The 27,285-nt window shown below is 42.2% G+C and overlaps 1 protein-coding gene across 3 annotated transcripts in view; it reads left to right on the plus strand.

Moving 5' to 3' along the window:
* Positions 1–27,285, plus strand: part of LOC137437993 (histone deacetylase 4) — a 269,336-nt gene that overhangs the window by 116,939 nt on the left and 125,112 nt on the right. For all 3 annotated transcript variants that reach the window (XM_068132830.2, XM_068132831.2, XM_068132833.2), the window contains one exon: positions 8,507–8,569. In XM_068132830.2, coding sequence (XP_067988931.2) covers positions 8,507–8,569 — 63 coding nt within the window. The remainder of the gene's footprint in view (positions 1–8,506; positions 8,570–27,285) is intronic.

A 27,285-nucleotide genomic window follows, 5' to 3' on the forward strand; every position in this document is an offset into this window, starting at 1 on the left:
TCTCGGGCTGAACTTGCTGGGGCGGCCTGCCTGAACAAGTTGGCAGTTGTTTGTAATCTTCTCCACGTGTGGATGATCTTCCGGACTGTCGAATGATTTTTTCAAATTGTTTGGAGATCTTTTAAAATCCCTTCCCAGACTCGTAGGCATCTATAACCTTCTTTGTGAAGGCCTCAGAGAGCTCTTTTGGTCTCGGCATGGTGACGCCGCACACTTCAACAACAAAGAGCAAACCAAACTAAATGTCTGAGGTTTAAATAAGACAGGTTCCTCCAAGATCCTCTCTAATGATGTTCTAATCATTTGCACCTGAGCTGGTGCACCTGATTCTAATTTTAGGTATTTGAAGTAGTGATAAATGTCGGGGTGTACTTACTTTTTCCACATGCGAAATTTGCATTTATGTTTATTTAAATTATGGAATGGTCTACAAAATGTAAATGTTTCATGATATCTGTTATATTATATCACCTTTATCAATCAATATTGTTGAAATGAAGATCGAATAGCTGTATGTTGAAATATGTTGAAAAAGTCAAAACTTTACATGGGGTGTACTTACTTTTTCACGCGACTGTACATAGATTTATATATATATATATATATATATATATATATATATATATATATATATATATATATATATTTATATATTTATATATATATTTATATATTTATATATATATTTATATATATATATATATTTATATATATATATATTTATATATATATATATATATTTATATATATATATATTTATATATATATATATTTATATATATATATATATATTTATATATATATATATATTTATATATATTTATATATATATATATATATTTATATATATACAGTGGTACCTCGGCTTACGAGTTTAATCCGTTCCGTGACGGAGCTCGTAAGCCAAATCGCTCGTAAGTCAAAGCAAATTTTCCCATTCAAATGCATTGAAATGCTATTAATCCGTTCCAGCCTCAAAAAAAAAACACCAATTTTTTTTGTTAGGTGCTTTTAAATAACAAAAATGTACTTTATAAATAACAAATAATGTATAAACAAGCACGACCTCGTATATACTGTACATAATACAAGAGAATGTAAAGAAATAAACTGGTTTTATTAAGCAGAGGAGAAGAGCATGCCAGGTGAGGTGTGCGTGTTGTCGACTTGGCGAGGCAGTACGATCGTACTCCTTCTACGATATGTACGATTTTGAAGCAGAAGGAGTCCATAAAGGCTATAACGCCAGCCAAGGGCGTTACGATTATTTCAAAGCTCCGGACCTCTATCCATGAAGATATGGAGAAGTTGTTGTTTGTGTGGTTGAAGGAGAAGCAGCTCGCAGGAGATACCGTGACCGAGAGCATCATGTGTTTGAAAAGATTGAAACTCGGATATCGAGCACGGACCACGAGGTGTTTTTTCTTTTTTCTTAATCTCGGTTTCAGTGAACTTTTGCTCTGTGCTCACGTGTACTGTACCTGTACCTGTAATGGTACGTCAGAGGATGGCACCTGTTGTCATCATATTAAGTGCAAGATGTTCTGCATCGTAAGTTGGTACACCGTGGTCTTTCGGCGGTGTTTAAGCCGGCCGTCTTGGCTTCTGTCACCATTGGCATTGAGTCTTTCGATGTAGGTAGGTCGTTGTGTGCCGGTGCCTTGGCCGAATTCCTTCATTGCTGCATTGTTAGCTCACCTGGTTTTTTATACCACATCTTTGGTTATCGGACCAGCGAATGACGTCATCTCCTCCAAAGTATGGCTTATTCTCACTTGTCTTGGACGATCTTCTACTTCTAGCCTTCCACCGTGCATTTGGTGTCCACTGTACTTACTGTACAGTGCCTGGTAAAATTGATGTAATGGGTTTTTGACCGTCAACGCCATGAACCGTCATGAACCGTCATGAACCGTCATGAACCGTCATGAACCGTCATGAACCGTCATGAACCGTCATGAACCGTCATGAACCGTCAACCGCCATGAACCGCCATGAACCGTCAACGCCATGAACCGCTAACACTCAAAAGCCCATTTATCGCGCCTTATAAAGCAAAACGCAAACCGAAAGCCATGCCTCTCAAGCGAGGCGTGCTTCCGTGGTCACGTGATCCACAGGTGTAGCTCATTATACCCGCACGCGCGACACGCTTTGGCGGTCACGTGACCAGCCACTCTGGAGGCGGGGATCCCCGCCGATGACGTCACCGGCTGGAGCAAGGAGATTCCTCGCTCATGTATTTCGACGATTGCGTGTTTTATATCCAAGCAGAGATGCTTTCACGGCAAGATAACCGCGTGACCGGAACCGGAAGCCACAACCGGAAAATTCAAAAAAATAAATTTTTTGAGCTCGTACATCGGATCTCGGCTCGTATCCCAAAGCAACAAACCGCCCGAGCGACGGCTCGTATCCCGAAAAACTCGTACGTTGGGGCACTCGTAAGCCGAGGTACCACTGTATATATATATTTATATATATATATATATATTTATATATATATATATATATTTATATATATATATATATATATATATATATATATATATATATATATATATATACAACCAATATATGTACACACACACATGCACATCCATAAATGGTAATGATGATGATGATGATGTTATGGTAATGTGCATTATTGGCTATTCCATTTTCCCAATGATTTTTGTTGGCCCGTCGTATCTTGTCCACTGGCTGCCAAAAAGGCTTATGACGTGTAAATGTACATCGTAAGTCACTTTTTGAAATTTCCCTTGTTCAGCTTTAAAGTCAGACGGATAATTTTCCTTTCACCGTTCAACTGACGTCTGCTGCTTGTATAATTTGTTTTTGCAACTTGTTCCAGTAGTTGTTCTTTTTTGCATGTCAATTCAACAATGGTGTTTGAAGGAATGCACCTTCATTTCAGTTTTCTTTGGTATACAACAACAACAAGGTATATACCAGTGAAAATAGAGCATTTGTCTTTGTCTCATATATGAACTCGGAGATGTGAGTTTTCAAGACCCTGGTGTACTTGCTCTTTCTCTATCTTCACATTCGAGCCTGATTGTGAAAGTCCATAAATTTTTTCTTGATCAGCATGTACAAATCTCATGCCGTGTGCCACGACAGTTAAAACTTTAACTGAGTATATTTTCATCCTTCGCAGTTGTCTAAACTGTAATGTCAAATAAGATATGAGCTTGCATCTCTGCTTGGTTTGCCTGTACACCCTCGATAAAGCTACACAATGATCCCTACAATCCACCCATGGGGTCAGAGGCCTCCTGATGCCCTGCTTCTGTCATCCCTCCCCACTTCTTCCACCCTCGTTTGTTGGTCCTTCTGAATATCGTCATTCACCACAAAGGGTAGAGGCCTGCCTTGTTAAACACTGATTTCATTGAAAACTCTTTGCTTGCAAACTCTTGAACACTGTCGTGCCGTATTGAACTCCAAAATATGCTTGGGCTCTCTCACGTGTCTGGTGCAACTGCTTCCAACCAACCTCGACGGATACCGTAGGCCCTTTGGCCATCCTATTATCGCGAAACTATAACTACGCTACATTTCCACACATTTCATGCTTGGATTGAGCATTTGAGGAAATTGCAGCTGTGCAGTCGCAATTTGTAACCAAATATAGGTACCGTACTTTCCACTCGAGCTTTGATACAGCCATGCTCTGGACGAATTATGCACCTGTGAGGTTGCCGAATACATCCAATTGCTTTTTTCGTTTCTCCGAAACCTTTGAATACCTCAAAAAACTAACTTGGTCAAAAGAGACATTCTTGCATGGTTAGTTTGTGCCATTAAACAGGTGGGGACATGGTTCAACTCTGGTTTACAAACGCAAATGATGAAGCTGTTTGGGCCTGTATGCAAGCTGGTGTATTTTTAGAAACCTTTGAAGGTTGTGGGGGTTTTTTTTCTTTTTCTTTGCTGGGTTCCTTGGTTGACAGACGGCCTTCAAGTTTATGGGCATTGCCTCTGGGCTGTGGATTTAAGCCGAGTTTGAACAATGACTGCTCTTGCATAAAAGCCTCCATTAAGGTGGGCAGAGAGAATGTGGGGAGAGGAGGTGGTGGAGGAGGTAGTGGGGAGAGAGGAAGGAAGAAGTGATGGGGAGGGAAGAAGTGGTGGGTAGAGGAGGAGGAGGAGGAGGAGGAGGGTGGTGGGGGAGGGAGAAGGAGGTTAGAGGAGAGGGAAAGAGGTGGAGGTGAGGGGTTGTATCTCGGCTTTTGGTGAAGGGAAACTTGATAAAATGTAACGCTGATAAAGGGGAGGAACAAGCAAATACTGCAGCACCATGCAGTTCCTAGTGGAAATTGTTTAATCCGGAGGGTTTCCAACAAGATGGTGATCCAAAACACACTTACAATATAGTAAAACAGTATTTGGAGAACAGCATTACAGCTGGTGTGCTGCAATTGTTGGAATTGCCACCCCAGAATCTGGACATGAGTCTCATCGAGGCCATATTGGATTACTTGGAAACGGAGAAGAACAAGAAGAACCCAACTTACCCGACAGAACTGTTGAATGTACTACAGGATATTTGGCATGATCATATCAGGCGTTTACAGGAAGCATGGGTAAAAGAGTGATGGCACTCAAGGCAAAGAGTGGACACACCAACTGTTGACCGATACAACAAAGTGACACTGTTCTTTTTATTTAATGAAACAGTTTGTTCCGCGTGTATTTATAAAGGCTGTTAATTTGCAATAACAAACGTGATTGTTATCACTGATAAATTTGATGAATTTACCTTAAAATGTGAATATCATTGGAATAACCGAAACTTTTTTTCTGTGTGTGCATGTCACGCACACACACACACACACACACACACACACACACACACACACACACACACACACACACACACACACACACACACACACACACACACACACACACACACACACACATGCGCACATGTACAGTTGTACACGTATACACGTGCACACATACATATATTGTGTTACGTATTACCTCCCCAAACCCCGGTTACGGTGCATCTCAGAGTCTGGAGCGGGAACACTGCAGAAAGATTTGTTATTTTGCATGTTCTATTAAACCATGGTAAAACCACATCAATGCAATTGTAGAACAAAACAACTAATTGTATAAATATCTCTCACATACACAACAAGAAAAAGAGCAATCAGAGATTGCAAACCCTCGCCAGGATGTATTTTCAGTGGTTTTTCAGGCTTTTGTGTTAAAACAAATATGGCGGCCGAACCACGTGACCAATGACGTCATCATTTTTTTTTTTCTAAACGAATTTATTCCTAGATTATGCTCAGGAAATTTCATCTTCATCGGATGAAGTTTTGTACTTGTCGAATTATGACGTCATAATGGAGGCACCTGTGATATCATAATTAACATATTTTATTCTCCATGGAGAGTTCTTTACAATGAGCCATGTCTCAATTTTTTCTATTCGGTGCTTTTGGAGACATGGAGGTGCAAAGTTTTTCGGTTTTTCCAAGATGGCGGCCGAACCACGTGAGCTATGACGTCATAATTATCATTAAAAAATTATACAGGTGGAGTTGCACCTATGGTGAAAATTTCCTGTCAATCGGACCAACGGTTGCAGAGAAAATCATATTTATTCTGTGTGGACAAACAGACAAACAGACAAACAAACGGACTCAAATGCAATACCCTCTCCTCTGGCAAGGGTAATAATAACACGATGAAAGAAAGTACAATGAAAATATTACTTGTATCAAATGAACAATACATATGATGGCACCATCATTCCCCAATGCTCTCAAAGCAATTAACTCACGATACGCCAAACGTGAATGGAATGTAACAATCCCCAAAATCTGTGTACTAATCCTCACGCGGTGGAGGTCGAAATCTTGTAGAATGGCAAAACAACAGGCTGTGGTGCAGTTTGGCACAGCAATTGGCGCAGCTGTGGATGAGGAGTTACGAGGTGAGAGGTCGATATGGGAATTCAGCCGATATGGAAACCAACGGCAATCCCCACGGTGAGGTCGATATGGGAATCCCAATGGCAAAACAAGATGCACCAAACTGACAGCCTCTTCGAGGACAAAATGGTGTATCGGCCTGTCATGGAGGCGCTTGCTCCCTCCAACAATAACTCGCACTTGGTGATAAAACCTGAGATGCAGGTTGAATTGCAATCGCAATATATGACGGTCGCGGGCAATCCCTTTCATGGGAAGCCTCAACTCCTTCGCGACCAATATAAAAAAAGTCCGCTCGCAGCCTCGATGCAACTTTACGGCTGTGTCTCCCTCATGGCCGTCTCGATCTCTGCCCAGCTCCTCCTCTTCCTCTTCCGGTTCCTTTGCCACGTTTTCCTTTTTCCTTCACAAACATTAATTTACCTTTTACTAAAGTCATCTCCATTTCACACAAAAATCTTAACAACAATATTACCTGAAACTAAAAATCCTTCAAGTATATAATAACAACAAAGGCGGAAGTGATGGATCCGAAACAATTGTGTGTGTATTTCTGACGAACTTTACTCCTGGCAAGCTGTTTTACGGAACTTGCTGGAACTTGTTATGTGATGCCTTTGAACTGGCTCTTTGCAATAAATGTTGTGCATTGTACCTGCTCGAGCTAAGGGATACAAAGCCAAAACTTTATTTTCATTGAAATTTCAAAATACAGTATATCAAATACACCATTGTCTTTGCTTAGAGCCCTGAAATGTTGAGTCTTGTAAGTTTTACTGTTTTGTTTATAAAAATAATTGTGTGAGAAATCATTCAAGTGAAGAGACTTTTGAGTGATAGCCACTCGTATTCTATCTTTCCATCAACTTTTGAACAGCCTGGGACATGTCACCATTAAATAGACAAACAAACAAGTTGCTGCCAAGCATTGGGCCAACTCTTGATGTGCTTGCTGTGGTTTGTTACCTCCACCACCAAAGGTGTATGGAGGTTATGTTTTCACCCCTGTCTGTTTGTTTGTCTGTCTGTTTGTTTGTTTGTTTGTTTGTCTCTTTGTCTGTGAACAAGGTATCTCAAAAAGTTGTTGACAGATTTGGACGAGATTTGGCGGAGAGGTTGGGTATGTGACAAGGACGAAATGATTAGATTTTGATGAAGACCCGGATTCGAATCCGGCTAGTAGAATTTCTTAAGTGATTCTTCACTATCGAGTGATAGGGCCAAAAACGATACATAGCAGGATATCTCAAAAGTTAATGGACGGATTTGGACGAAATTTGGTGGGCAGGTTGTGTATGTGAAAAGGACAAATCGATTCGATTTTGGTGAAGATCTGAATGTGGATTCGGATACGAGAATTTTTTAATTTCGAAGTGATTCTTTACCATTGAGAGATCGGGTGAAAAGCGATATATAACACGATATTTAAAAAAAGTTATGGACGAGTTATGACTAAACTTGGTGGACGAGTTGGTTAGGTGACAATAACAAGCCGATTATATTTTGGCTCAGGTCTGAATCCAGATCCCGGTTTATCAGTGGGATACAAAACATAAAATGTTCAACTGGCGGGTGGTATGCGCTCTACCGAGTGCCGTTCTCGTTGTTGTCTTTTTTTGTTTCCATAATTTTGAACCCGGTTCTTCTGCCATCGGTGCACCAACGTTGGCTGTGTGGTTGCACTTCATGCTCATTCCGAAAGGGTCCGAAAGGGTTTGCATTTCTTGCAAACCTGGGGTGAATTTGCTATTTTGAAGGCATATTTTTACACCAACTGGTTATTATTTAAATACTTTTGCTCCTACATAACAATGCTAAGCTCGATACCATGGTGTCTTCCCCACTGCCTGCCCCCCGACCTTCAACCCCCAAAGGGCCCTGTGGATGCTTATTACTTCACATAACAGCTCGTTTTACAATTTTGATGACCGAGTCATTGTGGCATGTTTTGTTGTGAGTGGCTGTTATTTTTCGATGCCGTTGGGTGGATGTGGTTCTCAGGGTACCATATTCGTGGGGGAACAATGTGCTATTGTGCTCCATTCATTCTGGTATTGAAATGGTTGCCGAAGCCAGAAGTTTCCCGTTACCGACTTTTCTCTCATTTATTTCCTTTTTTTGTGTGATTGCCGAATGAAAATATGCAGAAAACCTCCACAGGTTCACTTTTTCAAGTGAATCGACATTTTGTAATGCACAGAAACCATAGCCATTCAAGTCACTAGCTTTAATCTTGTCCTCATTTTATATTTCCGAATTATCTTATTTAATTTGGGAGAATTATTGTTTTAGTGGGAGAAAAATTAACAGTATTGGATAAGGCTTAATCATATTGTCAGATGACATTGCTTAAACTGTTTTGGTGAAATTTATCCACTTTCACCAAAAGGGTGAATTGGCATTAAACTTTTGATTGTACCTTGAATTAAGGTGTTTGTATGTAACTCATTACCTAATGCTTGTGCACTGCTTTGTCACCTCCAACTTTTAATTTTTTTCTTTTTTCTTTTTAACTGAGAGGCTCTCTCCTATCCTGTGAACCCACTTCCTAGGTGGTGCAGCCAGCCATGAGCACGAGCCCTTGGATCTGATAGCTCAGCGCCAGTGTGCTACTGGTAAGCCTTTGATGGCTACAAAACTGGCATGACACCATTGATGCAATATATGGGGTATCATGATGTTTAGATTTGCTTTGTTCTTATTAAGATACTGAGTAGTCCTTTAATACCATGCAGTCATATCCGTATGCCGTTGCTACCACTAATGCACGCATGCAGAGAGGCACACACTCACGCACAAATGTGGAGAGAGGCGTACACACGCGGAGAGGAGCACATGTGTGCACACACGTGGAGAGACTCAAACCTTTGTCTCCCCTCCCTCTCCCCCAACCCCCACCCCCCACCTACACTCCCACACCCATCCCTTTGTATTTTTCACTGTTAAATGTGCTTATTTCTCATTTATTTACTTCATGAATACCGTTTTCCCCCTTCCTCTTCACCGGCCTCGCCAATAACTGCTATTGAGCCGCAAGGAGTATACTTTTCCTTTGAACCAGGCCAATCAGCGGTGTGTTTGACCCAGGAGATCAATGGGCCCAACTGATGACCACTCAAGGGATGGTTTTGAACTCTGTTTTGTGGGAGAAACAGCATTTTAAGCCAGGAACCTCTCGAGTGAGGTCTAATGTAAAAAGTCATGTCTCCTTCAACTGCTCCTCGTAGCGTAGTCTAACTAATGCCCGAATACATTTAGTAGCTCTATTGTCTATACTCTATACTATACCCTCTTTATGGCAGCTATGTCCATCCTCAGATGTGATGACCAAAACTTACCACAGTATTTGAGATGAGGCCTCACAAAATGTCGTTAAAACATTAATCACAAATAAAAGCAGAGTCAGGAACTCTACAACTATTAGAAAGTTTTAACATGACATCATGAGAGATGTCTGGGATTATTTGGACAAGAAAAATGAAAAACGGCCAAAATCAAAAGACGAAGTATGGGAGACATTTAAGAATGCATGGCACATTCTCCCAATGGAATTTCTGCAGAAGGCATTACAAAATGGATATTTCTTTGCATGAAAATGGTGGCCACACCAAGATACTGAAATTTCATGCATTAATATTGTTAAATACAATTGGCTTTTGTTTATTGAACAAAACGTGATCATTATTATAACACCTTTTATTTATCAAAATGTACCAACGTGACAATTCGCAATTTGGGGCAGCAAGATGGTGGCATTCATTTGGCGAAATGGGTAGTTTTTTGCCCTTTGAACTACCTAAATCAACTTGGGTAAAGTCAAAACTATCAATCTCACAAGCGAGAGCCACCATGAAACCTACGAGGCCACAGAAGGTAGTGTGGACAGTGCCGAAGGAAAATGGTCCACAAAGCCGATCCCTTTGCGTATTAATATCGGGGGTTTCACATCTTAGTCCTTTGGATTCGTTCTACTTATTTAAATTTGGATTATAAATACGTCATACCCTGGGCAAATAAATTTCTCTTCATGATTTAATTGTGAAGTTGTTACAAGTGACGTTACAAAGTTACAAATAATCTTTTGTAACTGAGAAAGTAAGTTACAAGTGACGGGGTAGAAGGTTAATGCGGAGCTAGTATTGTCAGTCTTTTTAATATCAGTTATAACTGATAAGTTTCTAAAAGAGTTTAATTTTGTCAAGTTGTCATTTCAATCCCTTTTGAGCTGAGAGCCAATAGGAGCAGAGCAGAGTTCTCGATAATTGAAGTGCTACATCTTGCTGCACTGTGGGTCTAATCAAACCCCTCATATGTAAATCGCACTTCCTGACGTCTTCCTTTTTTGGTTCACGAGTTATCAAGTGACCACTATATTCGTCATGTGTGTGCGTCTGTCTGTATGTGTGTCTGTGTGTCTGTCTGTCCACAGCATAACTACCCAATGATATCATCCGATCTTGATGAAACTTGGGTGGGAGGTTGATATCATGATCTAGTTGTGTCCTGCCTAGAGTGGGCGTATTGTGCCCATTGTGGGCGGAGCGACGCCCAAAAAAGATGTCTTTTTAGGGGGTAATCGAGTTAAAGCTACATCTTCTCCGAGGGGTTTGGTGGAATCTGACAGGGGTTTCGGTATTTGGTTAGGCCAATGTCATGTGTCTAGCCCCACGGAGCTCGAGTTTTTTTTTTTTTCATTTCATTTTTCACTGAATTTTCGGTATAGTTTAGCTAACTAACCTCATAACTGATTGCACATTATTTTCTATCTCATTTCAAGGTCAGTAACCTTTGTTTTGACATTTCCGGGCCTGGCCTGGCCTGTCCGGGCCTGTTTCGGTTATAGTCCGTACTTTGTCATTGAATACCGCTCGCTCGTGAACCATCGTCGTCTCCTGACTTTTTTTCTTTTTTAAAATCTAAAACCTCCTCACTTTTTGGGAGAGGCATTTGTACACAGTTCATGTGCAGTCTTTCGAGCTCTTCCACGCACGAACCCTGAACTACTTAGCTCCAATTGCCTCTTTCGGTCCCCTTAAATATCCTTCATCCCAGCACTTTTCTTAGGTGCAGGTTATTCATTCTTTATCATACGTGCTGTAATTATAGCCAATGATGCACAAGTTCGAAGCTTTTGGGCATGATGAGCCGTCAGAGCCATCGCACAACAACCACACACATGCCAGAGTGAAACTGAAGGATATAACCAAACAGTGTTGGCGTGAAGGCCCGTCCAAGTTCCAGCTTACTTTCTCCATCAGGATTGACGGTCTCATGGAGGAAGCTGGAGGTCGTTCCTCAAATTATTGTGAAATTTTCTGCTGCTGTACCTCCTAGTTTTCTCTCCACCATCGGCTATTCCTGTGCATCAATTGACTATACGGGCTGTCATGGAGCTGTCAAAAAGAAGATTCCGATTTGTGTACGTTCTTTAACTCGATTATGGTTTGCGTTTTATAAACATTTGATTGTTTGTTTTAAAGCTTTGATTTCCTTGTGTTTAGCTGCGGTGCAGCTTTTTCAACTTATTGATGCTGGTTTGATATTAGCCTTTGGAGCAGAATGCCAAATATATCCAATGAGCTTCGAGATCTCTCGGGTTGGTGTCGTGCAAAATTTGGCCCATCTGGCGTTCTTTTAATAGGCTTTCCTTTTAAAGTACCTGACCTGCCGTCCAAATCAAATCTCCAGTCAGGCTTGGAGCACATGACTGGCTGCTATAAACAGAGTGCCTGGCAGGGCTACCGAAAAGTATATAACGCAAGCCGAAAATAGCCTGTGGTAAAAATACATACATAGAGGGCCCCTCCTCTTCACCCCCCCCTCCCCCCAGTCGTTCTTCCCCCTGCCCCCTTCCACATCACATGTTTCACTTGCTGTTCTGAGTACGTTGTGTACATCACCTGCTGTTCTGAGTTTGGGGACTTGAGGCGAGGGTGGATGTCCTTCTGGAGGGGTGTGCTCTGTTGTTTTTTTTTATATTTTTTGTATAATAGAAACTTTCATCTACTGGGTGTTTTGCCTCTTTTGAGGCTGAAGGAAGAAATGAGCCAGTAGGACGGTCTCTAAAAGGAAATCGTTCATCCTTGTCGAACGTGTCCAGTCTAGCAATACGAGTCTCCTTACAAGGAATTTCAATGCGGGAGGAGTCCATTCAGCCCATCAAGCCTGCCGTATGATTGCCAACGTATGGTTGTTTGTCCGTGCTCTATCCTTTTTAAATGCCGAGCATAAATCGAGGAAGCCGCACGTACCATTTTTGGAGTCTTTGGTATGACTTGGCCAGGGTACGAAACACCGACCTCCCAGACTAAGAGCCACCACCAACCATTATACCACCGAGTCTGGTTAAAGGTTCCCTGTCGGATGAAAAACTTCACCTTGTATGACCTACCAGGAAGTTTTTTGCCAAATATTTTTGAAGGAGTTTTGCATCAGTTTGTCATGGTCCTGCCTTTGTTCATGCCAGAACATCTCTGCGTGAAACAGGAGAGTGTAGCACAAGCTAATGCCATTTCTTATTTCTGTGTATAAAATTGTATAGTCTGTTGCAAAAATTAACCTGGGAGTGCACCATGGCAATGTTGGGCCAAATGGCTTGAGTGCCCTGATTGAGGTCAGTTTCTCCTCCATCTCATTGTCATTTTTACGCCTCAGCTGACGAAGTTCCCGGAGGCATTATTTTTTTGAGTTGTCCGTCCGTGGTATGTTTTTGTTACCTCGCAACTTAAGAATGGCTGAAGGGATCCAAGTCAAACATGGTACAAGTATGTATAATGATGCAAAGATAAACAGATTCGATTTTGGCATCGAGGTCAAAGGTCAGAGGTCGTGTCAGGTCAGAGTGATGCTGGAGAACAGCTGAAGGTATTTCAATCAAACTTGGTACAAGCATGTAAAATGATGTAATAATGTGGGTGGAATCATATGGTTGATGTCACAGAGTGCCTTTCTGGTTTCCTTCTGATTTTGACAAAAACACACACAGAGAATTTCCTTGTACCGCAATTTCCATCTGACCCTGGATACCCGCAGCACTTTTGTAAAATGTGATGGAGCTTAGTCCAGGGGTGTGGAATTATTGTCGGACCCCACTACTATTCGTGGTTCTGCTATTTGCGGGTTCCGCGTATTAGTCAGGTTCACTATGTCAATAAATTATATTTCGTTCAAAATCATGGTAGATTAGCAAACCTATACAGTTTTGGAAAGGTTCAAGCATAAGGAAACTAAAAATCAATGTTTACATTTGGAGAGATACCTGTATGGTGGCCATTTTGGATTTTCAAAATGGCCACTGTAAAATACATATTTTGTTCTATTTCTGCCTCTAATTACCCTAAAAACTTTTAAAAATATACTAAACCTATATTTTCAGGGACAAGGAATCCAATGAAAGTATCAAATTAGTGCTATGGGGAATGGTAAGACACGAATCAAAGGTTTTGAATTGCAAAATACTGTCTTTATATTCGCGATAAGTTGCATAATCAAATACATGTTATCATTTTGTACAGGCAGTTAATAACATCAAAATGTGTCACAATAATTCATATCACCAAACATACACAGGCAGTCAGCAAAATCATATATACACATGCAGTCAGTATAACTTCACATCTACACAGGCAGTCGATGACAAAATATACACAGGCAGTCAATGGCATCAAACATACACGATTAGAGAATATGCCATTTAGAGTTCGTCATCACTGTCCTGTGTGTCGTATCCGACAATATAGTCCGCATCGTTTTCACAGTCCGTTCCACACAAGCAAATGCCGGTCAAATTGATTGGCAAATCGAATTGGTCGAATGGTCGATCGAATCGAATTCGATGAATAGAATAGAATCGAATCGATCGAATTGGTCGAATGGTCGAATGGTCGATCGAAGCGATTGGTTGAATGGTCGAATTTGTCGAATGGAATTGGTCGGAATTGGCAAATGTAAACATTGATTTTCAGATTTTCCATGTAATAACGTTTCCAAAAATGTATAGGTTTGCTAATCTACCATGATTTTGAACGAAAAAACATAGTGAACCTGACTATATTCGTGGGTGATAAAATGCAACCTGTTTCTCTATTCGCGGAAAAGTGTCCCGCAAATTTGCGGGGTTTTTTCTATTCTCGGCCGTGTTCCGCAAAATCGCTATTTTTTTCCTTTTCCCTATTTGTGGCCGCGATCCGCAAATTCGCATGTCCCCCCCCCCCCCCTATTTGTGGGTGTGTTCCGCGAATTTGAGGGTTTTCAGGGGCGCAAAAAAAATAAATTCACGAGCCTTTAGTTTCACATACAGTATTTAGAAAACCTTCACAGATTATCCTCGCCATCCGTGGATTATACCACGCCATTCACGGATTTTGCCTATCTATTTACGGATTTTTGTGACTCGGAAATCTATCCCCGCCTTTTTCCATTGAAAAAATGCGCCGCTATTTGCGGGTTTTGCTATTCGCGGGTCATGCTCTGCGCGGGTTTCGCTATTCGCGGATTTTCCAGGAACGTATCCCCCGCGAATAGTGGGGTCCAAGGGTATATAGAAATCAAAAGAAAAATTTCCGCACTGAAACACATACACACACGTACATACACACACGTACATACACACACATACATACACACACGTGCACACACACACCAACACACAAACACGCACATATATGTACACACCAACATCATACACACAAACACACACACAAACACACACACCAACACACACACACACACAGACACACACCAAGAACACACACACACCATGAGCACACACACACACCAACAACACACACACACACACACATCAACACAAACACATCTCTCTTATCGTTATATATACAGTATATATATATATATATATATATATATATATATATATATATATATATATATATATCTCGCATGTGGACCAAAGACATTTGTAAACAAGTCTATTTACAAGGACATACCTTACTAGACAATGGCCAATCATGGATGGTATCTGTGTATTCTACCTCTTGAGGCCGGTTCAAATCGAAACAATAACAGGCCAACTCTATTCTTTAATCTAAGTTTGGCTTTGTCTGCACAGTGGTGGTACACAGCTGTGTGCTGTGTTGTGTCTAATGAAAGGAAGGCTGTCTTCATTCTTTTCCTATGTAGTTTCATCAGTCCGATAGAAGTAACACTAATTTGTGTTGAGACCAACTGGTGGTGGGGAGTTTGTCCCAAGTATGTGCAGATGTGATTAATGACTTGGATCCCTTGCACTTTCGACCTGGATTCTGAACGTCATTATGCATGTAGATTGTGGCGGGTGTGGGTGTAGAGGATGGGGGTTATCTCATGCAAGAAGTGTAAACACAAGAGGGTCTTGGGGCATTTGTCCACACTGTGCTCAGCCGGCATTTTTGAGAGGTCGCAGGAGTGTTCAATGCCTGCCAGCGTTCCCATTGAGGACAGGCCAGCAACCATAACCTCCAGCTGTGTCGAAGCACATTCCGAAGCCTGCGGGTGAGTTGCCAAAGAGGGGTCGTCGCAAATGGATCGCCCAAGACGTCCGCTCCTTTCAACATCGACCACGGTATCATTGTTGCACCGGGCATTTTTTTGTTGTTGTTGTTCATTTTGCAGAAAGTTTTAAACACTTTTCTTCCTTATGTGCAATTTCATTGATTTTACTTTTCACTTTGTAAATGAACACGATGGGTTTTTTTTTTCAGTTGCATGTCTAAGTTGTGAATTCAACAATGGTGTGGTTTGTTCGGTTCCCAAATTCGCTCGGTGGACTGTATCTCGGCATTTTGATCCACAAATTGTAAGTTGTAAGTCGATGGCAAACCACCCAGTGTATTAATTGTCAAGTACCTGCTGTCAGGTAAAGTACCCTCCCCCCCCCCTCCCCACTTCCCTACCCTTTTGAAATCCCAATAATTACCAATACTTTTGAACATCTTCGCATCCATATAGAGCGTTAACTTAACTTGCATTATATATATATATATATATATATATACTACCATTGGACCTCCATTACATATACAGCCCTCTGGGCGGAAGTGCCCTTCTCGGCCCACCCTCGGTGAGTGATATTTCCACAAAGTGATACTTTCTTCTGGAACACACTGTACACTTGAAAAAAAAAAATGGATATAATACAGTCATATTTGGCCTTGCTGGATACCACTAAAGTTTTGTGTTATAAAATGCAAAAATGTTGAATTTACACATAGTGATCATTTTTTCTGGTACACATTGTACACATGAAAAAAAATTTTGGGACATACTATAACCATATTTGGCATTGCTGGGCCATGCAGTAAAGTGGCTGTGATATAATACGGCAAGTGATCAATTTTTAGAAATAACCTCATAGGTGGGTCTCGGTGTCAGGCCATCCATCCATACGTCAGTTTATATTTGACTAAAACATCTCACAAACGACCGTAGGTGATTGATATGGACCAAATTTGTTAAGATGCATCAGATAGCAAGGCCTCATGCGGTTGTGCTCCCCATCTGGATGTGTCCCCTTTAAAGGGGAGAAAAAGGGGGGTTTGCACCAAATATTGGTACGTCTTTCCAATATCTTCTTAGAATACCACAACTGGATCCAGATCAAACTGGGCATGCGGCATCATGACCATACCCTCACCTTAGGTTGTGCTCCTCATGGTCATATCTTCCCCAGAAGGGTGATCATGGGCCCCTTCCCCGAATCCCTCATTTTCGCTAAAACATCTTCTCCACAATTACCTGAGTGATACAGACCAAATTCAGTACAATGCATCAGGACAGTAAGGTCTCCTGGGGTTGTGCTCCCAATCCAGATCCGCCCATTTAAAGGGGGTAAAAGGAACGTTTTGTCGCAAATATTGGTATTTAATTCAAAAATCTTCTTCTCAGAAACCGATAACCAGATCCACACCAAACTGGGCATGCAGCATCGTGACCAATGTCAACCTTAAGTTGTGCTCCCCATGGCCATATCCCTGGAAAGGGGGCAACGGGCTCCCTACCCTAATCACTCATGTTCACTAAAACATATTTTCCTCCTAAACTACATGACTGATATGTACCAAATTTGGTACAATACATCAGAACATTAAGGTCTCTTGGGGTTGTGCTCCTGGCCAGATCCGCCCACTATAAGAGGCTGAAAAAGGGGGTTGGGGTGCTCGCCTCAAATTCATGCAATTTATTTTAAACTCTTCTCAGAAACCTTGGATAAATAACCGTTGGTCCCCAACGGGGCTATTTTTATATTTTACACACACATATATGTATATATATATATATATACACATACACACACACACACACTTTATTAATTGTACAACAACAACAACAACAACAGGCATTTTAAGGCCATTTTCCCTGCTAGAGCGGGGGTTAGCCTTGCGGTCCCCATGACAATCTTCTCCATTTTGCCCTATTTTCTGCATCACCCCTTGTTAACCCCCTTGCCCGCATTTCTTCTTCCACCATCTTTAGCCAAGTCTTTCTCGGTCTTCCCTGTCCACTTCCTTCTACATTCATTTCCATCACTCTGCTCAACCAGTCACTTTCATCCTTCCTCAACACATGACCAAACCATCTCAACCTGTTTCTCTTCACAGCATCAATCACAGGCTCTATTCCCATCATCTTTCGCAATTCATCATCATTTGCACTTTATTAATTGTACAGTATGGGTTATTGCTAAAATACAGGGCGAGTCAGTCAAAGGACCAGAAAACAGGAACAAGCATCTCTGCCAGTCATTGGCTGCCAACAAGCATCATCTGCCTGCCTATCCTTCCTATGCTTCCAGACTTTTGATTTGCCCTGTATTATATAATTTAAAGGATTGCTGTAAATGGTGTTCATTTCCCAACATCCTGTATTCAACTTTATTTAAATTGTAAACCTCACAACATACTGTCCTTACCTAAAGTAAAAACCTTAACCTATAAGCAATTGATTGCTTTCCCAACTGCACGGATCATCAGCTTGGTACTGTCCTCCCTCAAGGTTTCAATCGCACACATATGCACACATTTACGCACATATACCCCCACAGACACATGATACAACACACACACACACACACACACACACACACACACACACACACGATAAATATTACACATTCCTATTGTGGGATGGTATTGGTGTAGTTCAGCTGTGTCTTGAATAATAATGCTTCATGGCAAAATCTTGTGTAATGGGTCACTCGAGTCGACTACGGAGTGTTTCTGTTATATCTCCCAAAAAACAACGCAAAGGTAAAAGTGCAGAGATAATTTATTCGAGCTCCTCCGGCTGCCCTTCGCCCCAGTGTTTACTTGCACACATCTGACACACTTCTTCCCCAACCCAAAAAACATTCCCAAATGTACCGAGGAATGTGATTTCTCACTTTGGCCAGCAGCAGCTCGTCCTTACCTTTCCTTTCCTTACCTTTCCTTTCCTTTCCTTTCCTTACCTTTCCTTTCCTTACCTTTCCTTTCCTTTCCTTGACTCTACGCTGTCCTTCAGACGTGTTTCCATTGCCTTGGCAATTCCATGGAATAGCCTAGTTTTTATTTTCTTTTTACCCCGGAGCTTCGTGACGGCTGTCACGCGGCTTGCGTTCCCTCAACCTATTTTTAGTGGAGGATCCTTTCTTTATTTTTCTGGAACAGTAACTGCAGCACAACCGTCCTTCTGGGGGAGACAATCCTATGAAATGGTCAATTTGTCCCTACTTTTGTTACTAAAAATAGTTTAAACTTTCTTTAAATAAGAAATATATTTGTAATACCGGTTACCACCAGTTGGGGTTATACGAAAAGCATACTCATAGAGAGAATTTAGGTCTTTCTCCCTCCCCCCCAACCCCCCCTCCCCACCTTGAACTCCCTCCCACAGATACCCAGACCAACCATACTTGCAGTACCCTTTGGCAACATGCAAAATTTGGTTCAGTCATTTTTTTTTTAGTTTTTAAAGAAAACAAATGTATAAATACAGTATACAAATTCACTTTTCTAGTGCTCAGTACACCCATCCCTACGGTAGTGGCAGGAGGGGTCTTGTTATAGGTAACACTAGATCTAAGCTCAGACCTCAAGAACATCAGAGTATGTTCAGTTACCAAGTGTCTTGTAGAGTGCTCGTCAAGTGGCTGAAGCATTGAAGCAAGCACTCCATTCGAAGCCGTTGGGTACAGCTGGCTTGGCTAGCTGCTTCGTAACTGAACACACTCCGGGTTTCCTCCTTTTCAGTTTAGTGTTAAACAGCATAAGCAACCATTTCAAAAGGTAATCATGCATGTTTGTGGTGTTAGTCCCCCACCCGGAGGGGACTATATTGGTTTGCTTTCCGTCTGCCTGTCCATCTGTCCATCTGTCCATCCCACTTGTGGTTTTCTACACGTTTTCCCCATACCCTTCAACATATTCAACTGAAACTTAGTACTTGGCTTTATTATGATAAGTTACAGAACTAGTTTGAGTTCAGGACATTTCACCAATCTTTCAACTTTTCACAATTTTGCCCTTTTTGCTTGGACCAAGAACATTCACTGGGACCAGTAGGGGAGATTATTGCAAAGCAATTCTCCCTCTTCCTACTTTTACCTTTGTTATTGGATGCGGCTTTGGAAAAACGCCACAATTAGCTATCTTAACATGGACATACACCTTAACACTGATTTCACCCAAAGTGGGAAATCCCCTTGGGAAGGGGGGGGGGGGGCAAATGACGTCGCTACAACCTCCATCATGTGACCGTTCATCCTCATGTTAAGTTTGGTTGAGATTGGATAAGTAACGACGGAATGTATCGTGGACAGACAGACGCAAGCAATATGGCATATTTTAGTAGGAAAGATGATAGGTAAATTCTGATTAGTGTTGCAATTCCATCATACTACTACTACGACTACTACTATAACTACTACGACTACCACGAATACTACGACTACAACAACTACCACACCACCATGTTAATGGCCTCAATTTCGTCCCTCCTTGGGTACTCTGGTACTCTGGTCTGATGAATCGAAGTTTGAAATTTTTGGTTGATTCGTATGCCGAAGACCGTTAGGACACACCATGTTGGCAACCTCCTGTTAAACATGGGTGAGGCTCTGACAGTCCATGGTTGTATCTCAGCTTTTGGTGTAGGAAAACATGTTAAAACCGATGGGACAAAAGAACAAAAGGGAAGTACTAGCAGATACTGCAGCACCAGGCAGTTACTAGTGGTAATCGTTTAATTGGAAGATAATTCATTTTGCAACAACATAATATTCCAAAACCCACTTACAATATTGTAAAACAGTATTTGGAGAACAACATTACAGCTGGTGAGGTCCAAGTGTTAGAATGGCCACCCCAGTCCGGACACGAGTCCCATCGAGGCCATATGGGATTACCTGGAAATAGAAGAAAAAGAGGAATCCAACTCGCCTTGCAGAACAATGGAATGTACTACAGGATATTTGGCACAATATTCCTGCAAGAGTGCTTCAGTCGTATACAGGAAGCATGGATAAAAAAGTGATGGCCCTCCAGAAGGCAAATGGCGGCCACATGAAGTATTGACTGATGCTGTAAAATGACGCTGTTCCTATTTATTTAAGCTGTTTGTTTCACGAGCATTTATCAAGGCTGCTAATTTACAACAACAAACACATGACTGTTATCACTGATAATGTGATGAAGACCATAACAGTATGATTTATCATTGGAATAACCCAAACTTTTGCACAGTACCATATTTGTTGAACATACAGGGTGTACTGAAATGTAATGCTTCCTATTATTTTTCTCAAACAGGTAAAGATATTGGAATGAAATAATTAAGCACAGTCCGCACATTAGTTCTCTCTGCCACTGTTTGCGAAGTTTTATGATTACGACACTAGATGTCTCAGTGCTACATTAGTCAAGATGGCAGCACGAAGTTGCCATTTGCGGTTAAAGCAGCATGCAGTTATTGAGTTGACAGACATGAAGATGAACGTGAAGACGAACAGTTCCTGCTCAATATTGTGACTGGAGATGAAAGTTGTGAGCACCCTTACAGCACTTTCAAACCTCGTCTCCATTCCCATATCTCCAGTTTTCCTTCCTTTCAAATCTCTCCTGCACTGCATTTGCATATTCTTTCTTATCCATTACAACTTTTGTATATTTTGTCGTTTTCATTTATCTTCTGCCTTTTTTCTGTCTTCTCTGATTGTTCTTTTTTCTTCTTGTTTTTGAAGCTAAGTAACTTATTATTCATTTATTGGATAAAGGTTGATTGGATAATTGGGTTGATAGGGCAGCTAAGAGGTCAGCATACTTGCCTTTGAGCTCTCTTCTCGTTCCAGTCCTGACAGAAATGATGCAAATAGTCTTCCAGATGCTTTGCATGTTGAGTGAGTGTTGCATTGGTGAGTAGGCCATCCCTCACAGGACATGATCAGCCAGTTGTCCTTTTCTTCTGGATTTTGCTTGTGGATGTTGATTATTCACACAATCAATACCGTTGTGTGCTGGCACCGATTTTTCAATTGACCTGGTGAGATTTGGTTTGTTTGGATGCTCACCTGTTGGAACACCTTTTTTTTAACAGGTAGTACGTCAACTGAGTTTGACACTCACCATCAGAGGTTTCACAATAGTCAAGATTATAAACTGGAGCCTTAATCAAATAATCTTTGTACATTTTATCACCAACTCATTGGAAATGGCACTTGATGGTACCTGTGGCATCTTTAGGAAAAGCTCCAGCCATGGCGTACTCTCCATATCCTGTACACAAATATGAGTCAGCAATTACTGTTTTAAGGATGTCAGAGGAACTTTTTAAGTCTGTGTCTTGTTAGGCTGACTGTGTTTTGTTTAATATGGATATAAGACTCGTGGGGAAGCTTGTACTCTCGAGTCGTTAAAATGAGCATACTCTGAGATGAATTTTGATGGTTTCAAAAAAAAGTCAAAACTGTGTGCTATTGTGCAATATCTATATTATAAAAAGAGCTGTGTCTGTCTGTCTGTCTGTCTGTTGTGTTATAACTTGACAACGGATTAACGCATTTCAATAAATCCAACTAAGGTGGATTTGGGTAACTCCCGGGAGTGTTTGTGATCCCCAAAAAACAAAAGTTAAAATGTTTTTTTTATGGGTACATGGGCACGCGTGTCAAAACTGCAAATGCCAACACGTGACATTGGTTATCCCTGCACGGAGAGCAGGATCTCCCAGGAATCCTTTTCTTTTTCTTCCCCCATATATTAGCCATTGCAGCAAAGATTGGTATTTCCGTCAGCGAAGCGACATGTCTAATATTTACCTCCGCCACCAAAGGTGGATGGAGGTTATGTTTTCACCCCTGTCTGTCTGTTTGTCCGTTTGTTTGTGAACAAGATATCTCAAAGTTGTGGACAGATTCAGACGAAATTTGGCAGAGATGTAGCGTATGTGACATGGACGAAATGATTAGATTTTGGTGAAGATCCGCATTCGGATCCGGCTACTAGAATTTTTAAAGGGCTTCTTCACTATTGGGAGATAGGGCCAAAAACTATACATAGCAGGATATATCAAAGTTATGGATGGATTTGGACGAAACTTGTTGGACAGGTTGTGTGTCTGACAAGGACGAATTAATTCAATTTTGGTGAAGATCTGAATATGAATTCGGAAAAGGAGATTATTCAATTTTTAAAATGATTCTTCACCATTGGGAGATCGGGCCAAAAACGATACATAGCAGGATATCTCAAAAAGTTATTGATGGATTTGGACGAAACGTGTTGGACAGGTTGTGTGTGTTACAAGGAAAAATCGATTCAATTTTGGTGAAGATCTGGATGCGGATCCGGATCCAGCTAGTGGATTTAAAAAAAAAGTGATTCTTCACCATTGAGTGATATGGCCAACCAGGCAGAGGTTTGCTCTCCACTGAATGCCGTTCTATCTCGTTTTTTTATATTGTGCTATTGCCTTTTATAAACTCATCACAAAGACTATTGCAGACTCTCATTCCCGACACGATTCGCCGCACAAGGGTGGTCGAGTGGTTAGACCTTCACAGTTGCAATAGCTCAATTTGCATGCAGTCATACACGAAGCAATAAGACCAGAGGTACACTGTCTGATCGACCATAGCACCGAACATTGTAATTTTGTTTGCGGACTTACCCATGTTTCCTGTTGTCTTTGAGGCAGAGACGAAAACTATACGCGCTATTGCACGTTTGCTTAAACTGTACCATATTTGCCTTTTACATTCGTATTGCCGTCAAAACCAAAAACAAAAACAAGATTTAAACCGACTGGAAAGTATTATATCGTCCACGGCAAATATTGCACAAGTCTTGTCTGAATAAATAATAAGTTTTCTTATTCTTCACCATCAACTGTTGCTCATCCTGTCCATCGAACTGTCTTCCAATATAGCGAGGCTGACTAGGATGCCTTGCATTCTTTTCTTGCCGATGTTCACTGGAACTCAATCCTTTGTCACAATCCATCTGAAGCTGCCAAGGAAGTTACTGAGTGGATACGTGTTGGCATGGACCTCTTTTCCCTTCTCGGACCTACCAAGTGAAACCACTCTCAGCCATGGTTCACTCCGGCTTGTTCTACGGCTATTGCCCATCCCAATCACTTTTTCAATTTTCAAACGGTATCATCCATCCTGTTGGCTCGAGTGAGGTGCATCATTTGTTTCGCTTGCGAGCATGCAGAATCTTACTATAATTCACCAAATGTCTGTCTGTCTGTTCCCAGGTACCGCAAAAATGGCTGAACCGATCGCAACGAAATTTTGGGTGGGTAATCCTGGGACCCCCTGGAGTAAAATAGGCTTTTTTGTTTTTCCAATTAGGAATTTTTTTCCAGTTTTTCCAAACACGATGGAATAATATTTACCGATATGCACAGTGATGTGGTTTTTATTGAAATTCTACAAATACTGTTTAGATTTTGATGATTTGCGTGTGATATGATTCAACGGATGTTTAAATAAATCGTTTAAAATAAATAAAAAAGCCTTCAATTTCTGATATTCTGCCTTTTCATTTGTGCCTCCCAATTGGAGGCCCGCCAGTAGGGCGGGTACCGTTGCTAGTATACAGAATATGATAGTATGCAGAATCTGTTTGTAATTCGATCTCAAACTAGAAAGCATGTGAAAATTAAAAGCCCGTCCCCATCCATTTGCATTCAGTCAACGTCGTCTTCTTCTTCTGTATGCTCAAGATAACGAAAACATAAAAAAAAAATACAAAATGAAAATTTATGATTTTACGCAGCCTTGACCTTTGAGCTTTAGATCTAAAAGAAAATCAGCTTCTAGCTTTTGATTGGGGAACCAATTATGTTGTGACCCAATATGCAAATATCTGAAATTTCAGGTAAATCGGGTGAACATTGGTGATTTTATGCAACCTGACCTTTGACCTTTGATCGGAAAAAAGAACGATTGGAATTTAAGGAAATCGGCAAACTCGTATGGCATTTCTGCAAAATTGCTTGATACAATCTCTGACTTCCTTGCAAATCGTCAAATCTCTGTGGTACATGAGGGACGGTCATTCCCTGTCCATAATATTGTTGCGGATATGGGATTTGGCCTCCATATCCGCTTGTAAATATTCCCCTATTTCCCCAATACTCCCCAACTATCCCCAATCCCCCATTCCCTAGTCCCATTGTCTGTAAACAACACTCTGTAGAACCGACCTTCCCCTTCTTCCCCCATTAAATGTCGTGCCCAGGTCCACCGCATCCCACGTAGACAACTATAGGACCTCTTGCTAGTTATTCTTAGTCTATGTCAGTTAAGGACTCGTTTCCATTAATTCTGACTCTTCGTTGCACCAGAATGTGATTGTATGGCACCAGTAGTGAGTTTAGGACCTCCCCATACCTCCTCCCATCTTCCCCATGAAACAACAACAACAACAACAACAACAACTACAACAACAACTACAACAACAGAGGGGGGGGGCGCGGCCGCGGTGCGGGGAGTGTGCGTCCTCACACCGGCTTGGTTAGCCGCCATTGCCATGTGCGCCCACGGGGTTACCACGAAGGGGCTGGCTGTCAGCTCCTCGTCAAGGGCGGAGCCTGGTAACCCCCGCACCCAATAAGAAGCAACGGGCCGATTCCATCTGGGGCGGAGCTAACGAGCCGAGGGCGTGTCACTCCCCGCCGTATATACGCAGCCACTTACCGGACGTGACGTGAGATGCGCCCCGAGCTTGAAGAGGAAAGAACCAGTCGCGACCTCCGAGCGCTGTGACACCTCCCTGCATCTACTGGACCGTACTGTATCCTGTCCCTGAGCCAAGAGTGCACCTTGAGCCATCGACCACCTGCCTTTCCTTGCCATCAATCCCCGTGTGAGTCAGTCTTGTCCCGTTTATCTGTCGTTTGTCGGGGCTACTATAAGACCGTAATTAAGTGCCTATCTTTCTATGCTGTCTCTCTCATCCCTGTAATCTAAACGTTCCGAACTAATATAACCTCCTCCGGAGGCCTTGAGAACTGTACCCCTGGTGTCGTGTCATTTAACCTAGCCGTTGTGTCCTTTCCTTCATTGATCTAGCGTAGCGCGACTCGGCCAACGTTCGAGTATAATCGGGTAACTTGTGCGAACACGGCGGCCATTCCGCTCGGCCCATCATAACATCTAAGTCGTGTCCGTAACAATTGGTGTCAGGAGTGTCGGATTCGGACCTGGGACTAAATTCATTTAGCCCAAATTTTGGAACACCAATTGTACCATTAGGGTAACAATTGGTGTCGAGGAGTGAGATTCGATCCGGAGCGCGTTTTACGTGCTCGAAATTATAACGGCGAAATTTGATTGTGTTTTACAAAATATAAAAACCCGAATTTTGAAAGTCGCGCTATGGCAGACCAAGTCGGCTGGGGTCCGGTAGAGGAGAGTGAGGCAGGGTCGATCCAGGACCAAGTTGAGGGACATGAGGAGAGCGAAGCAGTGAGGGTGGCAGACGCACAAAATAGCGTCGTTGCGCCCGACGTTGCGGGCGCGCAAAATGGCGCCTCGCAAGAGCGCGCGGTAGCCGAGCCCGCTGTATCAACGGGCTTTAACATGCAGCCGATTGACATGCAGGCCCTCATTGCGCAGCTACAAGCAGCTGTACAGATGAGTATGGGGAGCCAAATTGAGCGATTGGGTGAGCGGTTGGGAAACCAAATTGTGGGAATGAGGGCTGATAGTGAGCGATTGGAGGGCCAAATGGGGGTAATGGGAAACCAAATGGGGGTAATGGGGAACCGGATGGATGCTCAGGGTGAGCGATTGGAGGGCCAAATGGGGGTAATGAGGGACGAAGCGAGGGGTACCGGTGAGGGGTTAGACAACGGAATAAAAGAGGTGAAAAATGGGTTAATGGGGGTAGAAAACAGAATGGCCGCTCAAGAGAATCAAATGGAAGGGATGCAAAAGGGGTTAGAGGGGTTAGAAAACAGGATGGAAGGCAAATTGAGGGACATGAGGGACCAAGCGGAAAGGGAAGTTAAACAAATGGGGCAGCAGATAGAGGGGGTCAGAATGGGGGTAGAAACCAAACTGGATGCTCACAGGGAGGAAATGGAGCAGATGAGGGTGGCATCTGGGCAGGAGATGCAAGTGATGGGAGAGGAGATCAGAAGAGGTGTGAGTGAGGAGGTCGGAGGAGTGCACGAGGAGGTGAGGCACTGTAAGGAGCGCATGGAGAAGGAGGTGAGAAAGGGGACTGTAAAATTGCAAGGGGGTATAGAGGAGTTGACGCTGGGAGTAGAGCAACTGACAGTGGGACAAAAGGAGTTGGGGGACCAGGTAAAGAAGAACACAGCGGTAATAGAGGGTTTAAAATCGACACAGAAGGAGATGAAAAAGGACGTAGGGGTAATTAAAAAAGAGTGTCAGACGGTACATGAGGACCTGACGAGGAAAATGGACAAGGTGGTAGAGGTGATGGAGGTTAAAGAGCGGGAGGTGCGGGAGCACATAGAAAAAAATAAAGTGGAGTTAGAGGAAGAACTTAAAGGGGCGCACGAGGAGATGAAGGAGGTGAAGCAGAAATTAGAAGAAGTGGAAGAAGGGGTGAGCGAAATTAAGAAGCGACGGAGAGAGGATAAGAAAGAGATAAAGGAGGAGATAAAAGAATTGGTCCAAAGTCTGTGTCTGGATCGTGATGATGTGCTCATTAACCGGATGAGGGATTCGCAGGTGATGGAGGAGAAGCGAAGAGGAAGAGGACCCGGTGTAAGTGGTGACCAATATGGTCGTGCGTATGATGCGCCAGGGGATTTAAGAGGCTTGGGGGTCGAGATAGACCCGGGTGTTCGTGAGAGGCCGTTGGTGAAGTGTGCGACAGGT

Source organism: Myxine glutinosa, chromosome 12, assembly GCF_964187855.1.
Source record: "Myxine glutinosa chromosome 12, kmMyxGlut1.1, whole genome shotgun sequence".
Taxonomy (NCBI): Eukaryota; Metazoa; Chordata; class Myxini; order Myxiniformes; family Myxinidae; genus Myxine; species Myxine glutinosa.